The sequence below is a fragment of the Aulostomus chinensis genome, chromosome 8 (assembly GCF_037954235.1).
Source record: "Aulostomus chinensis isolate RoL2024-O1b breed Wild chromosome 8, RoL_Achi_v1.0, whole genome shotgun sequence".
Classification (NCBI taxonomy): Eukaryota; Metazoa; Chordata; class Actinopteri; order Syngnathiformes; family Aulostomidae; genus Aulostomus; species Aulostomus chinensis.
Window position 1 is genome coordinate 3,406,540 of NC_141327.1, and position 16,864 is coordinate 3,423,403.

The following is a 16,864-nucleotide window of genomic DNA, read 5'->3' on the forward strand; positions in this document are numbered from 1 at the left end:
AAAAGGGGCAACAAAAAGAGTCAGAGAGATAGAGAGAGATGTGAAAAACACTGAAGAGAACCAAGTCAGGAGAATCTCTCCTAACATCCTTTGGTCAAAACCCTGCGAGCTGTGAGACAGGAGGGGGAGGGTCCGCCTTACCCCACCACCAGAGGGCAGGGCCTTCAGGGGCGGGGGTCCGTGGACTGGCACTTCACCTTTGAAGAGTGGCTGGCGCAGCAGGAGTCTTTTCAGCTCTGCTTGGAAGCTGAAATATTAAATTTGCCGTCAGTTTATTCTGCCCTGGAGCTCAGGACCGGTTTGTTCAACAGACACCTGCTCGTGCTACCCTGCTTCTTGGCTGACAGGGAGACAACCTGATTGAAGGTTCTTGTCCTTCCACCCAGTTCTCAAATCATTGTGTAACAACTTCTCACACAATGCAACTTGAGGTTTCTCTCTCACCGCTTCTCAGTCCTCCTGAGCTCAGTGCCGGTCTGGATGGCGCAGAGATCCTGGGTAAAGGTTGAGCGAGGGCACAAAGCATTCAAAGCTTTATTTGAAGCGATCCTGCGGCCACTCCCACCTTCACCCTGCCACCAACTGTTATGGCTAAAGCCTGCACCAAATATGCACAGCATGCAATACTTCCTGTAGTTGGCTTTCGTTTACAGGGCAGAGGCTGACGACATCCTCTCACGCTCTGATCGTCCCAACGCCGGCTGTGATTAATTCTGACAAAGCGGAAGACTAACCCTGATCTCACTCTTACGTTTCCTGTTTGGAACTCGTGTTCAATACGTTAAATAGTCCCTTAAGCTCCTGGCAACCAAAATCAACGAGAACACAATTATAATCAATATACAAAATTTTATTACAAAAAAAAATCTGAGCTACATGAAAGTTCCACATTAAAATGGCTGCATTTTTTTATTCAAAGAAAATCCTGGCAGTAAAATGACAGTGAACGGCACCACTAACACAACATAAGCAGTGCTTCCAGAAGAAATTAATTCTTTAAAACATGACTATTCGCTGCTGTCCAGTGCCTGTACAGGAGTTGGGAGTCCATTTGAATTTGTTTGGTACGGTAAACCAAAAATTGACCACCTCAGACGGGACACTAACTCATTCATATGGGGAACTAAATGAGAACATTAAAAAAAATAAACAACAAAAACAAAAACACTAAACCCCTGATTCCGGGACCCTACAGGGGCAGACCACACGGGGACAGCAGGCTAAGAGTATCCACACATCAACAGTTCGGAAGAACAATTGCATTGCAAATTCCACATAACATATTAGACCACTTAATCATCATCGTCATCCTCGTCGTCATCCTCATCATCGTCATCCTCGTCGTCGTCATCATCATCGTCCACTGGTTCCGCTTTCTTGGCAGAGGGCCTGCCGGGGCCGCTCTTCTTACCAGCGTCTTCTTTGGCTCTGTAGGCAGCAATATCCTGGAGAGAAATGTCAACAGTATTAGCCAAATGCAATCATCCTTCTCACATAATCAATAAATGTACGCGGGCATCTTCCAAACACTACCTTCTCGTATTTTTCCTTCAGTTTGGCAGCTTTAGCCTCATATGGAGCCTTGTCTTTGGGACCCTGAGTGGCCCACAGCTCGCCAAGCTTCTTGGCGATGTCACCAATGGAGATACCAGGGTTCTCCTCCTTGATCCTGGGACGGTGTTCAGAGCAGAAAACAAAGAAGGCAGACCTGGTCGGGGAAAGGGAGACCGGTTAGACTGTTGCTGGTCAAGCATTAAAAATGAGCCTTTGACTGTGTGTGACTTACGGTGGCCTCTTAGGGGCGTTGGGGTCCTTCTTCTTCTTGCCCTTCTTGGCGCCTTTAGGGGGGACGTATGATTTCATCTCTCTGTCATATCGAACTTTGTCATTCTTTGCCATCTCTTCGAACTTCACTTTCTCTTTAGCAGACATGGTCTGGAGAGCAAATGACAGCCAACAGACTCAATCACACCACCATTACATTCAATTTACAAGAAAATATATAAAAAAAACAAAACCCGTGCTCCATGATAAGACTTTAATTTCCTCAAAGGGATCATTACACAGCCACTTACCTTCCATCTTTCGGAGCACTTCTTGGAGAACTCTGCAAAGCTCACGCTGGTGCCCGGGTGTTTCTTCTTGTGCTCCTCGCGGCAGGTCGCCACAAAGAAAGCATAGGAGGAGGTTTTGCCTCTTGGCTTATTTGGGTCCTTTGTCATGGCTGCTGCGGCGACTCTAGAAACAAACAAGTTCACCCATGATGACCTGCCTGAGGCCAACTTGTACAAGAGCGTCGCGAGTTACAAACTTTTTAGTTGCACAATAGTTGTATATACGCTGTGGTTACGTCGTCTTTATTTGTACTGCTCGTGATTTGACTATCCTAAGAAACGTTTTTGATACAGAAATAGGGCATGCTGACGCCCGAGGGTGTTTAAAGGCTCTAATCGGATTTCTGCCTTACTGGGACAAAAAGACGCGACTCCATTTTGTATCTTCCCGCCTAAAGTGAATTGCGCCCCAACTTCTTCAACAAAGCCCAACAAAAGCCACAAGGGTTCGCTTTCATTCAACTTGCGGCTTGTTAGAACCAATACCCACGAAACCGCCGGTAGGAATGCAGGAAACACGGAGCCCGTCTGGTTGGTTCAAACTTCAGCGGGCCGCTACCATCGTGTCGCGGTGCTAAGCTATCGAACCAAATGGCGTTTGAACTGCATGTTGCGCACTGAGAGCGGAGCAACTGCCGGGGCTGGCGCTGCTTTCACGGCCTCTAAAAAATTAAAACACCCCGCAGACCGCAATGCCAGCACTTTGAATGGCCCAATATTCAAATCTGCTCCGATACACGGAATATCTAGATGTTAAAAAACTATTTTGTGTTCTTAAACAGTAAATATACACAGACTACGGTCCTAAAATGTTGTACCCGATCAAACATATCAAGAGTATAGTTTTACCCTTAAAGAAAAAAAAGTATCAAGTATTTCTACTGTAAAAAAACACACAAAACACCATCAAGGACTTACCTCTTCCCAGTTGCACAAGTTGTAAACGACTGAATGAGGAATACAGCGCAACTGTTTTGTCATCGACTGCGGAGCCCAACAAACTTGGCCAGAAGTACTTTGGCAACTCCGCCCCGCCATCAGCGGATTGGTCGGATCCGGGTATTTCAATTTGAATGCGGGACACAAGGCACAGGCGCCTCCTCTGATTGGACGGAACAAGTGACGTAGAACCATCACGTTTCTCTGTGTTGTCTGGGCCCCGATTGGTTGATCGGGGGTTTTAAACACACGGCGCGAAAAGTCCTTTGTTTGCCTGGAGTCAAAATGTGTTTTGTCGGTGGGAAGTTGTGGGGGTGCGCGAACATCTGAAGTGTTTCTTGACCAGATAAGACTGGTGGTAACAGAATAACCGCAAGGGCGTCTTTTTTTTTAAACTTTCAATTCAAGTCTCGACACCGCAATGAAACAACACTTCCTGTCAAGATTTTAACACGAACTGTGCTGCACATGTGCATTTTGAGAGGAATTATTCTGAACGGAAGAACGTCTGATGAAGCCCTCCTTTAAAGCCATAATCCCCGTATCCTGCTGCACCGACTACTACAATGGAGTCACATTAAAACCCGTGACGCCTTCATCTTGTGGTTTTTTTTTTGGTTTTTTTTAGAATGACCGCTTGTTCATGAAACTGAATTCATGAGTTGTTGAGTACTTCTTACCGGGCGCATGTGAGATTGTGTGGTTGCAGATAAACCTTCCAAATGTTGTATTCATTTTCCATATCAGTGCCATTGTGCTCTGTGGAAACACACACATGCACGGTGTCAACGAAAGTGCAAAGCTTATTTTTCAGTTATTCAAGATTTCATGTTTAGGACCAATTATGATGAGAAAAGACGAAATTAAATAGTCAGTAGTCACGCATAATATAACACCATTCATGACATAAACCAAGAACTTTAAATGAGTTGTTATTTACTTGTAAAATCTGCTCTTTTGGAACTTTTTTAGTGTCTAGTCTTATTTCCTCCTGTGTAAAATACAACAGCCGTCCGAACATTATACCAAAGTAGCGGACTGACCAACGTGCCCTCCAGTACGTCTAAAGAAAATCAAATTGTTGCATTGGTAGTTGACCACTTTGACTGTTTCTGATAAACAATTGTCAAAAAAAATATTCACATTGTGACTTTAGTGTCATGCAAACAAAAGCATGGGAGTTGTTCTCGTCGCCTCGTCTACTTCTACGACAGAGAGCGCACGAGTTGTGTGACTAGTAGTTTGCGGTGCTGTTGAACTCCACTGGGTGTATATTTCGTCCATCCTTTTTATAGAAATGTGGGGAACTGACTATCAGGAAAAGCTCTCTATAGGAGCAGAGATGGCAAAAGTACCCAGATTCATTACTTGAGTAGAAGTAAAATACCTATGTAAAAATACGACTTGAGTAAAAGTAAAAAGTACTGATCCAAATAGCTACTCAAGTAAAAGTAAAAAGTACAGGCTCTGAAATGTACTCAAAAGTACTTTTAAAAGTAAAAAGTATTTCTATTGCACGATTATATATATTAGGCTATACATATATATTTATATACTTAGTACAAAGTACCTGAAAAAAATCTACATAAGTATAGTAACAGTATCCTCCAAAAGCACAAAAGTTTACAGCCTCAAAAAATTAAATTAGAAATAAACACATCTCTGGCTGCTCGGTGGTGCAGTGGTCAGCACTGTGGCCTCACAGCAAGAAGGTTCCCGGCTCGGGTGCGGGATCTTTCTGCGTGGAGTCTCCATGTTCTCCCTGTTCCTGTGTGGGTTCTCTCTGGTACTCCAGCTTCCTCCCACAGTCCAAAGACATGCAATTGGAGACGAGGCTGATTGATTCTCTAAACTGACCGTAGGTATGAATGTGAGTGTGAATGGTTGTTCGTCTCTATGTCGGCCCTGCGATGGACTGGCGACCTGTCCAGGGTGAACCCCGCCTCTCGCCCGTTGACGCTGGGATAGGCTCCACCCCCCCACGACCCTTACTAGTAAGGAATAAGCGGAAGATGACGATGGATGGATAAACACATCTCTAAAACAGGTTTGTTTCCTGCTCTCCCGAAGCAGCCACTGATCCTGGATCTGCTCCACCTTCCTGCCTGGTAAAGGAAGGTTTTGGTGTTGCAGGATGTGCTGCTGGTGGAGAATTGTTGGATGGAGTTTCATTGAAGGAGGGAGGTGCTGGACCTGCTCTACTTGGAAAGAGTCAGGAGAGAACTTTTGTTGGGATTTGGTACAAATAAACCTGACTTGACTTACAAGGCTGTTGTGTTGTATGAAACCTGTGAGTGTTTTTTGTTTGCTTGTTTTGGTTGACTGGTGAGGCGGCACGGTGGTGCAGTGGTCAGCACTGTCGCCTCACAGCAAGAAGGTTCCTGGTTCGAGCCCCGGCTGCAGCATGGGGTCTTTCTGTGTCTGTTTCTGAGTCTCCATGTTCTCCCTGTTCCTGCGTAGGTTCTCTCTGGTACTCCAGCTTCCTCCCACAGTCCAAAGACATTAAGAGGGGACCAGGTTAATCCAGACTCTAAATTGACCCCGCCTCTCACCTGAAGGCTGCTGGGATAGGCTCCACCCCCCCACCATCTTTAACAGGACAAGCAGTAGAAAATGGATGGATGACAGGTGTATAATTCTACCAAGCTAATTTAAATTCTTTTCACTCAATTTTTGCTTTGACCTTGTCAAATACTTCTCCTCTCCAGGCTTCAAGTCAGTCAGAAGTCTATTTCTAGTCAAAATTCTGGGGACCAGATATTAGAGTCAGATATTAAACTGATGCAAGAAGAAAGATTAGTCCAAGATAAATGTCCTGTCACAGCCTAAAATCAGAGCGATCTGACGTTTGCTACTGAAGCTCTCCATCCATGGAACGCTGTTCTCATCAAAATAAGATCAGAAAATTGACTTGCTTTCTGTTCTTAGAAGCTTTTGGGAAGGTTTGTTACATGCTTTGATGATTCATGTTGTTGTTTTAAGCTTTTTTATCTTTTTTTTAAATTGTGGAATGTTTTTAATTGTTGATCGTGTTCTTCTATTTCAACTTAAGGCTGTTCCATGTTAGGGTTATTAAAGGCTCGACGGCTGAAGCATGAAACTGCAGACTGGAGCTCTTCTGTGTCTGAGTGCACCAGCATGTGCAAAGATCAAAGCCTGACTTTCTATCAGGCGTCATCAGGCCGACCCCCGTTGACATCTGTCATTAGACTTGGGCATCCATGTTTGATTGAGAGCAGCTACATTGAAATACAAATCGACGGTCAATGTAATCTGTTCCAAATAAACGTCTTTTTAAGTGAGCATAAAAGTGCAACTGTGTCCTCCACACATAGTGAGTCACATGACTCTGTGGGGCAGACGTCAACGGAGGCTCTTTTAATAAGTTTCTTTGCATCCTGGCTGTGTCCTTTCAAATGCTTTCTCTGAAACTACAGCAGACTAAATCAATGGGGCGCGCAGCAATTTTATTCAAAGGCAAAAATGTGGCTTTGGTTTTACCATTTTTGAGCCTTGAGGGAACTCTTCAGCGAGTTCCAGACAAAGACGTATGATGAATTTAACTGTTTAGCTTGTGAGTCACAGACGTGTGTAGAAAGCCGGACATGGTGGAGGCATGTAATGTCATTTTGTTGAGGGAACACTGTTCCATTCAGGCACGTAGCAGCGGCACACAGACACTGGAGGCTGTATGGTTGTTTTTTTACAGTTTTCAACTCTAGCGAGGCTGTCAGGCCGACAGTGTGTTGTACTGTGTGAGTGTGTGTACGAGCATGTTTCAAGAGTCACACCAAAAAAGTGCACAGCAGAGTGAAACGACCTACCAGTACATGAATGCACTGTTAATAGAGTTAAAAAAAAAAAACTAAGTAAACGTGAAATGTAACACAATCAACACTTCCATCTACTGGATCTTTTTTCAATGTTCCCCACGGAGCATCACGCAAGTCCATCAATGTATCGGTTTGTTTTATTGGTCCTCAATCAGAGCCGTTAGATAGTCCCCAACCCTCCGGCGGCGGAGGCAGTGTGAGTCCTCTACTGTGGTTTGCTCTCCGCTAAATAATGCACGAAGAAGAAGAAGAAGAAGGAGGGGGGGGGGGAGAGAGAGAGAGAGAGAGAGAGAGAGAGAGAGAGAGAGAAAAGTAGAAGAAGACGGTGGCGTCACCGCAGCAGTTTGTAAACACCAAAGAAGAAGAAGTCTTTGGCAGTAGTAGCTGTGTTTTACTGAACTGTTCTGTGGAGAGAGAGAGACGGACACACTGTGTATCGGGAAAACGTAGAGGGACTGCGCCCACGGAGACTCCGCTCGTCAGTGTCGTGTGACAGAAGATGGGTGACGTCAGCGTGGACTCCAGCACGCTCTGCCTCTTTGATGTAGACGGCACGCTCACGGCCGCGAGACAGGTAGTAAAGGAGTGTTACCTGTAGTTACACCTGATTCCATTCATTCAAACGTGAACCAGCAGCTTATCATAATGGAACTTCCGGCTCCACGTTGGTATCGCCCCCCTTCCGAGCGCTAAATTGCTCCGCAGGAACGTGTACGTGGACTCATAGTTCCGCTGGATTCGTCAGGGTGAACGTCCCGATTTTGTTTGTAAATAAACCAAATTAACAGATGTGCTGATAAACAAAAATGCATCAATACAATTATATGTGCAAAAACGAATGGGTGGATTTTTTTTGCTCTTCGTTATGACTTTCAGTAACCGGAAGTACCCCACGGAATGTAAAACGCGACGAACATTTGTAGTTTTTTAGAAAGTTTTGAGTTTGGTTTTGAAATGTCCAATACGACAACTTAATCAGTAAACTAACTGTATTTGTGGTCATTGTGTGCGATCGCTATCTCATTTCTGAGCTCAACGACCTGACCACCGTCTGTGACGCGGCGGCGGAGTGGTTTGCTTTAGCATTTAGCTAACAAGCGGACTCCGCTCCTGATGTGTCAGTATTTAAACCCTAGTTTTGTCTCTTCTGAGACTACGTGGCTTCTCTGGTGGTCGCTGGTTGTCAGCACAGAACCACTGTACAGTATTTGATTCCTCCCGAGGAATCTGTAGCAGCTGATGTACGTTTATGGTCCGAGAGTAACAACGGACGCTCTTAAACCCTCGTTTGCCGTTCTATTAATAGGGTGAGTCACTCCTCAGAGGTCCTCCACTAAACATTGGTCCCATGGTTGATTAATAACCGCGCAATAATCATTTACTAGGCTCATTTTTTTATAAAGAAAAATAACAGTGATTCGTTTCTTTTGAGTGACTTTAGCCAAAATCACTTGGCATTTTTCTTTTTGATAGATAATTGAAGCTTACATTGGTTAGAGGGGATGAGAGGGTGATGGCAGATGTTCATTAACGAGACACCTTTGACCACCATGATTTGCAATCAAACCACAAGAGTGTTTCCTGAGCAGCTGTGCGATTGTGTTTCCGTTTGTGTAAGAAAGGACAGTTTCACAAGAGGGTGTTTGTGCAATGAAATGGATAACATCATAAAGTACTAGTACACAGATAGAAAAAAAAAAGGGTGGACATTAATTTTCTTTTGTAGCGAGTGACAGTTTGCATGAATCTGTTCTACAACCTAATGTACGATGAAAATAGATACAATGGATTATCTTCCTACAACTTTCAAGTGTGGCCTTCATCGTGTTGCCATGATTTTTGTATTTTCAGCCCGTGACTGCAGATATGGCAGAGTTCCTTGAGAGGCTGAGAACTCGGGTACGTGTTGGAGTGGTTGGGGGGTCGGACCTCTGCAAGATCAAAGAGCAGCTGGGAGATGATGGTGAGACACACACACACACACACACACTCTCACACACACACACACACACACCAGTGGGAGGGTCTTGCTGACAGATACTTGCTGCAGCCTCAAACATGTATTTCTGAGACTCAACGGTCATGTGACCAGTGAAAGCTTGAAAATTGAGATGGTGGGGATTTGTGTGTGTGTGTTCATGTGTGTGTGTGTCCTGCCATTGTCAGGTGGCACAAATCTAAAACCTCCATGAGAATCATTCTGGCCCTCACATCAGCTTGTTGGTCTCCTCCTCTACACACAGTCATCCAGAAAGCGGACTATGTGTTTGCTGAGAACGGCCTTGTGGCCTACAAGAACGGACAACTGCTCTCTGTCCAGGTAGGACGGCCTTTATATTGTAAATGCAGCGACACAGCCTCATGACACAGGCAGCAGTGAGTTCACGTTGTGCGCCTGTTGTCGTCAGTCCATCCAGGCTCATATGGGAGAAGAGCTACTCCAAGATTTCATCAACTTCTGTCTCAACTACATGGCCAAGATCAAACTGCCCAAGAAGAGGTAGAGCTCTGCCAGAGTCTGTGTGTGAGATTGGGATGGCCTGGAGGCGTGGCCGGGCCCCACGTCAACGTGTACACGAATGGTGGCGCTCGCCTGGTTGAAGCGCTCCCACAACCGAACTGTAATGTTTTTCAGGGGCACCTTCATTGAATTTCGTAACGGCATGTTGAACGTCTCCCCGATCGGACGCAGCTGCACTCAGGAGGAAAGGAAAGAGTTCTACGAGCTGGACCAGGTAGCCCACATGAATGAACGAGTGTGCGGACTTAGTGCAAACAAACAAAACCAATAAAAGATTCAATTGCTCAGCAAAACAGGAGAGGCAAAGTTGGAAGAGGAGTTGGAAAACTCATGTCTTCCCCTTTCTCACTTCTCCTCTTTTAACCTGAATGTATTTTGTGTGTGTGTGTGTGTGTGTGTGTGTGTTTGCTTTGTTTCAACTCGAGATCCAGACCAGTTCACCTCACTCGTGGACAGACACAAATTTCTTTGTTAGAATTGCAATGCTCTTTCAAATTTTTCCCATTCACTGTCAGATTATTTGTTTTATAAGTTGCCTTTAACTGATTTGTTTCTTGCTTTTAACATAATTTGTGCTGTCTTATAATACAACAGATCTGTAAATTGGATCGTATGTAACTTTACAAAGTGTGTGTGTTTCTGATATCCTCCATACATTTTGTGAGGTTTCCTGCAGATTTTGTGGTCTGGTACCACTGGTGCCCCCCAGTGGCCAAAGCTTGAATGATTGCAGCTGTAGTCATTTCTTTATCCTACAGGGGGAAAAAAAGTAAAGACATTTTTTTAAAAAAATGTTTGTGTCTGAATTGAAAAAACAAACACGTTGATATGTGTGGTTCTTGTTTTCTGGCCCAATAGAAAGAAAAGATCCGTGAGAAGTTTGTGTCCATCTTAAGGGAGGAGTTCAAAGGAAAAGGCCTGACGTTTTCAATCGGTGAGTCGGCAGCATTCAGGAACTCGGGACAGACGGCAGCTCCAGTGTCATGCAAATCCTGGTCCTCGTCATTGTGTTGTTGTGTCTCTGCAGGAGGGCAGATCAGCTTTGACGTGTTCCCTGATGGCTGGGACAAGCGGTACTGTCTGGGGATCGTTGAGAAGGACAACTACTCAACCATTCACTTCTTTGGAGACAAGACCAAGCCGGTGAGTAGACCGGCTCACGGCCGTTTGAATCCTGGAGGGTCCGACCCGGAGGAGTGAGATCAGACGGGCCTTTTAATGACCCGCAATTATTCGTGTCACACTCCTGACCTCACTAAGCTGGAATTTATAGATTTGTTATCTCTGCGAAGCTTTATTGACCGCCTCTGTTTTGGCGTCTAATCAACATTGGTTGCGTACGACCAAAGAAGTGAGCTGCTTTTTTTTTTTTTTTTTAATTTACTCGGCTGTAGTGAGCAAACACTCCAGAGAGAGGCTCCACACCCACGCTGGTAAGGTTTCGACCCCAAACACAAACCATGCAACCACGTTTGTGCCTCTCGTCCACAAGACTCCAGAGGATTTGGGGTTTTTTTTTTTTTACAGACTTTTGGGAGCCCTGCTTCAGCCTGTGTGAGGTGGCAAACTCCGCGGTCGCTGTGTCTTTGGGCGTCTCTGCAGGTGCAAAGCGAAAAAAGAAAAAAAACAACAGTCAACATTTGAACTGGATATCAGAGGTTGAATTCCTCATGGACAATGAATAACAGGTGCTCGTGACCCTGTGTTTGCCAGCAGCAGTTCATTGTAGTCGGGCAGATAACTTAGAAATTACAGGTGAATCGTTCACTTGTGGATACATACACTCCTCAGGGATGCCTCTTTTGAGAAAAAAGATGTGCCCAAAAAAATGTCAAGATGGTGGCCATTTTTCACCATTCCACCATTGAATGTACAGTAATATTGCATTACGCCATAAAATCCCATAGACTTGTAGTATTTGTATGATCTTGGTGTCAAATCATACATTTTTCTCTGTGTAGATTCCAAATCTGAACCCATGGACTTAATCACTGGCTTCCTTGTACCATAAATCAGTCCCGGAATCCTAATATCCTGCCAAATTCGAGGGTTTTTGTTAAGTTCGACTCTGGTAAAATCAATGGCAGTGTGTAGCTTAGTATTGTAGTGTGTGTGTGTGTGTGTGGGGAGGGGGGGGGGGGGGGGTAATGTCGTAGCTCAACAGAGTGGATGTCAACGCACAGCCAGGGCGCACTGGTGGCACCGCTGCTGTGAAACTCAGCATGGGGTTCAGTATCAGCTGAGTCATTAGTTTGGTGTAGCGAATGACTTCAGTGTCCCAAATGCTGTCTAATAAGCCCTGCCTCATTTAGCTGGTATAGATTACATGTAGTTTATGATGTTTAGTTAGACAGCCGCGCCTGAATTGACAGGGTGTGCCAGCGCGGGAGAGCCGAGCCAAGGGTAAGGGGCTAAGCATGATTATTCATGAACTTAAACAGATGGTGTACAGATCGCACGGGACTTAGATGATGCTGGATGAAGGGTCGGGCGAGGTGTAGAGTATATTTTATTGTGGAACCTAGTCGTATCCCATGCTTTGATGCGCATGATGGCGGTAAAAGGATAACCCCTCGGCCTTGAGTCACTGAAGTATATATACACATAATATCATACTGTGTTACCTTGATTAACATTCCTCAAGATGGCAAATATACATCCAGGACCACCTAAATTGAAGACTGACTGGAGCAAGTGTTGTCTTTGCCAAGAGAGGAAAAGTGAAGGGCTCTCATCAACAATCACAACAGCATGGTTACACTATGATTGCAACAAATATTCCCCTCTTTCATGCAGTGAATGAGATGCCTATTAAACTGGATCCAGACAGACTTGACGAAGGTGGTGGCATTGAAGAAACTGAGTAGGAACAAGGCACAAGATCACAAAAGTTGTCGTTGCTATGTTTAACAACACGAAACTGGCGAGAGTGAGAACCAGGAAACGTAAAGCAGAGAGTGTTCAGCCAGTGGAGTGCCAGACCAAGCTGAGTAGAACCAGCATTACAGGAGAACCAGCGTCATGTTCCATATGTGACAAAGAATTCACATCCTCTAAAGACATGACAAGAAATGCTTTGACAATGAAACACAATGAGAGGGTTAATAAATGTGCCCGGACATTAAATGACGGAGAACTTCTGGCAAGACTCAGTGGTGAAGATGTTGTTGCACAGGAGCTCAAACACCATCCTGCATGCTTGGTAGACCCGTGCAATAGAGAGGACGTACCTCAGAGCCAACAAGAACCTGGAAAAGGAAAATGCAACCAAAGAGGCTGGCCACGCACAGGCATTGTCAGAACTGGTCACTTATCTGGTGGAGACTACCAGTCGAACAGGTCAAAGGGTAGAGCCTAGACAAAGAGTGATCCCACGGTGCCGTGTACCATGCAGTTACCGTGTGCCCTGGCTGTCGGCTGACATCCGCTCTGTTGAGCTATTACATTACAACCCCACCCCCCAATACACACCCACACAAAACTGAGATACCTACCTTTTACCGGAGTCAGACATACACAAAAAACTCTTGATTTAGCAGAATGTTAGGCTTTCCAGTACTGATTTATGGTACAAGGAAGCCAGTGATTAAGTCCATGGGTTCAGATTTGGAATCTACACAGTGAAAAATGTATGATTTGACACCAAGATCATTCAAATAGTACAAGTCTATGGGATTTCATTGCGTAATGCAATATTACTGTATATTCAATGGTGGCCATCTTGAAAAATGGCAACCATCTTGACATTTTTTTTTTTGGCACATCTTTTTTCTCAAAAGAGCCATCCCTAAGGAGTGTATGTGCCAATTTTGGCGCTTGTATCCGCAGGTGACTGATTATTACCGCTATCTGCCCGGCTATTGGTGTCGTTGATCCAGAGGAACAGCAGGAAAGCCTTTCAAAGTCCTTATCAAAAACTACGGCCGCAGTGCAACAGGCCACATCTGGATGTAATTTTAATTACTCAGTCGTTCACTTAATGTAACGTGTAAGTGGAGGTGGCTGTTACCACCTTCCAGCGTCCAAATTACACCCAAACACCAAGTAGAGAGCAGGAAGTGAAGCTTGTTGTCATCGTCCTCCACCGAACCAACGGTTGACCAGTGCTTCGTTCTTTGTTAATTGTACACTGTTGTTGTGTGTTCCTGCTCAGCTCCCCCTAAAGAACCACGTCTCCCCCTAGATTCACCTCCCACGGGATGTCTGGTGCATTTTTACCGCCACGCTTTCACTTCCTCTACCGATGGTTAATTCTGGCAGTGCAGCTGAAATGCATCTGTTTGTGCATTGCAACGGTTACCAGTGTACGACTGCGCTGTGCTGTCATGCTCTCGTTAGTCCAAACAAAGAATCTGTGGTGTCCATGTTTCTCCAAAGTACATCCAATCAGGACCTGATCACACCCGGGACAGACCGACGCTGTAAGACCTGATCCCTAAGCTAATTGTAGCAGGGCCGTACTGACAGTCCTTGTGCTCCGTGTGCATGAAGATCTACACACTCACCAAGGGCGACACATGATTACAACCAGTGCTTAATTTGTAAATCATAAGGTGCTGGAATGCAGAGTACATGTGACAGCTCAGGGATGAGAGAGGGACGCACGTCCCGGAACGTATCCAGAAACACGCTGGGAACAACAGACAAACGCCCACTCGCCATGCTGGGGGACTCACAAGCCTCCAGTTCAAATAATATCCATGGTTTAATGTTATGACGGTAATTTACAATTATTTGAGGCTCTGAGCAACACAGGCGAATGCCCACATCTCCACAGGTGGGACTTCGAGTCTACAGTCAGCAACTCATTTCTCAACAGGTCCAAACCTGTAAAACAAACAAAAAAGAGCTCACAATAAATCACACGAATCTTCCATTATTATTATTACGGTATTTAGAGATCATCCCATCCCTGACCTGTCGCTGGATGTCCCACACTCTTCTCAATGCGCTCTCCTCTCCTCCTGAATCCTGCTGGAAGTGAGCTGATGCCAGGGTACCCGCTTGTTGCTCCACCTGTTGGTGGTCCACCTGGCTGACTGCTAGCGCTGGAGCTGGCTCCTGCTCTGACTGGCGATGAACCTGATCCGCTGCTGCCACGGTGCCAGCCTCCTGGCTAGCTGCAGGTGGACCTGGCTAGCTGGAGGTGAACCTGGCTAGCTGCAGGTGGACCTGGCTAGCTGCAGGTGAAACTGGCTAGCTGCAGGTGAACCTGGCTAGCTGCAGGTGGACCTGGCTAGCTGGAGGTGAACCTGGCTAGCTACAGGTGAACCTGGCTATAGCTGCAGGTGAACCTGACTAGCTGTAGGTGAACTTGTCTAGCTATAGGTGAACCTGGCTAGCTGTAGGTGAACCTGGCTAGCTGTAGGTGAACCTGGCTATAGCTGTAGGTGAACCTGGCTATAGCTGTAGGTGAACCTGGCTATAGCTGTAGGTGAACCTGGCTTTAGCTGCAGGTGAACCTGGCTAGCTGTAGGTGAACCTGGCTAGCTGTAGGTGAACCTGACTAGCTGTAGGTGAACCTGGCTAGCTGTAGGTGAACCTGGCTATAGCTGTAGGTGAACCTGGCTATAGCTGTAGGTGAACCTGGCTATAGCTGTAGGTGAACCTGGCTAGCTGTAGGTGAACCTGGCTATAGCTGTAGGTGAACCTGGCTATAGCTGTAGGTGAACCTGGCTATAGCTGTAGGTGAACCTGAACCTAATAACAAATCATCAAACTCATAGATTTATCTTATAAGATGTATGCAATGATACAGTTAATGACAGGGAAAAGGGTCCTGACGTGTGTGTGTGTGTGTGTGTGTGTGTGTGTGTGTGTGTGTGTGTGTTAGGGAGGAAATGACTACGAGATCTACTGTGACCCTCGGACCGTCGGACATAAAGTCTCCTGTCCCGAGGAAACACGCCAGCTGTGCCAGCAGCTTTTCTTCTCCTGAGGGTGACGCTGCTGCCCAACGTTCCTGTCATTTGTTCAGGGCGCTGAAGAGACTTTAATTGAGGTCTTAAAAATGTGCAAGGATTAACTTTATGGAATAACAATTTAAATGCATAAAAGAAGACATATTGTGCTGACCTCCTGACCTTGCCTTGATTATGAAAGTGTCACTGGAAAACCAACATGTTTGCCGATCATGTTGTTATCTCAGAATTACTGTTTGATTGTCCATCGACCTTCTCTTCTTTTTTCTTTTTTTTGGTGTCATTTCTCCTGAGCTCCCATGTGACCCGCTGTGCCTCTGACCTGTCATGTGTCACATGAGTGTGTATTTCATTGGAAGTTCACTTCAGTCTAGCTCCTTTCACCCTGGACCAGAGTCCCCTAACACCTGGCTTTCTGTCTTCGGTGTGAAGGAGGTCGCAGGTTAACCGGCTCTCGAGCGTTCAGGGTATTTTATGGGTTCCCGCTCCGATCGACAGTGGCGTGCTCTTGTCGGGCAAACGCAGACACTGAGATCCCACCTGTCACCTGCCCAGCACAGCTGCTGCTAACCCACCTTAGTTACATGCAATGTTTAGGATACACTGTTACACAGATGCTAACTGGCTCCTGGACATGTATTAGTACACATTTAAACTGACTCCAGGGAGCAGGAAGCGCCGGCCACCTGTATTCAGCTTGAAGCGAATGAAAACTGACATCTGACAACAACAACAAACTGTCCAAAAACAGCAGTCGGCAAACTCGCCAGCACATCTTGCAGTATAAGGAATGCCTTCCCCTCAGCGCATGTGAACTCTGTGTCCTGTAACTGCCATAAAACCTCTTTTTGGTCGTGCTATTGGAAGTTTTGCTCCTGAATGTGCTCTTTGAGTCTCTGTCCTGCACAGTTGGGCAGCAAAAGTGACAGCACAAATACTTTGCAAAATGAGCAACCGTGTCTTCCAGCAACAGTCCTGGGGGTTTGCCTGCTTTTAAAACCCCCAAACTTGTTTTTTTTTTGTCTTTTTTAGGTGTAAAACAGCAGCAGCAAAGCCCTGAGGGAAGCTTGACGTGTCACTTGTCATGTGAACAAATGCAGCCAGATGCTGTTTGTTTTCACGAGCAGGTCAGAGCTCTGCGGGTCACCGTGCGCCCTCGCTCTGATCGTTGCTCTGAGGTGGTCACCGTCTCTACTGGTCTCTGCAGTGTGAGCAAACTGGAATGAAGGATTTGTCTGCAGCAGAGGTCAGGCGTCGTCCTGGGCTCCCTGTACGAGCCACTTCTGTGTCATGGAAGCCGCTTGAGAAGAAAAATGTCCATTTTTGTGTTGAAATGCAAACTGGTGCTGATGATTTGTGGGCTTTTCCAAATGTTTTGGAAATAAAATTTAAAATAAAAGTCTCAATGATGTCTTTGCATGTGTGTGTGTGTGTGTGTGTTTTTTTTAAGTGTAACTGAAATGTAAACACAGACTTAAGACCTTCCTTTTTGATCAGGCTTATAGTTGGGCTGCTTAGGCTGGCCCTTAGATCTGC

General features: G+C 45.6%; 2 protein-coding genes across 4 annotated transcripts; one reads left to right on the top strand and one right to left on the bottom strand.

Moving 5' to 3' along the window:
• Positions 1–829: 829 nt before the first annotated feature.
• Positions 830–3,190, bottom strand: hmgb2a (high mobility group box 2a). The gene is made up of 5 exons (XM_086210473.1): positions 3,033–3,190; positions 2,076–2,238; positions 1,787–1,935; positions 1,534–1,708; positions 830–1,445 (listed from the first exon to the last, which is right to left on the bottom strand). Exons 2-5 carry the CDS (start codon positions 2,220–2,222, stop codon positions 1,293–1,295), a joined length of 624 nt encoding a protein of 207 aa, XP_086066599.1. The 5' UTR covers positions 2,223–2,238; positions 3,033–3,190; the 3' UTR covers positions 830–1,292.
• Positions 3,191–7,157: 3,967 nt separating this feature from the next.
• Positions 7,158–16,772, top strand: pmm2 (phosphomannomutase 2). 3 transcript variants are annotated; one of them, XM_086210476.1, is made up of 8 exons: positions 7,158–7,460; positions 8,738–8,849; positions 9,130–9,206; positions 9,295–9,386; positions 9,522–9,621; positions 10,266–10,341; positions 10,435–10,550; positions 16,361–16,772. In XM_086210476.1, exons 1-8 carry the CDS (start codon positions 7,386–7,388, stop codon positions 16,364–16,366), a joined length of 654 nt encoding a protein of 217 aa, XP_086066602.1. In that variant the 5' UTR covers positions 7,158–7,385; the 3' UTR covers positions 16,367–16,772. The 3 variants fall into 3 exon arrangements, with proteins under 3 accessions (XP_086066602.1, XP_086066600.1, XP_086066601.1); XM_086210474.1 differs by having other exon boundaries at positions 15,241–16,765; XM_086210475.1 differs by lacking the exon at positions 7,158–7,460 and adding an exon at positions 7,824–8,193 and having other exon boundaries at positions 15,241–16,767.
• Positions 16,773–16,864: the final 92 nt, after the last annotated feature.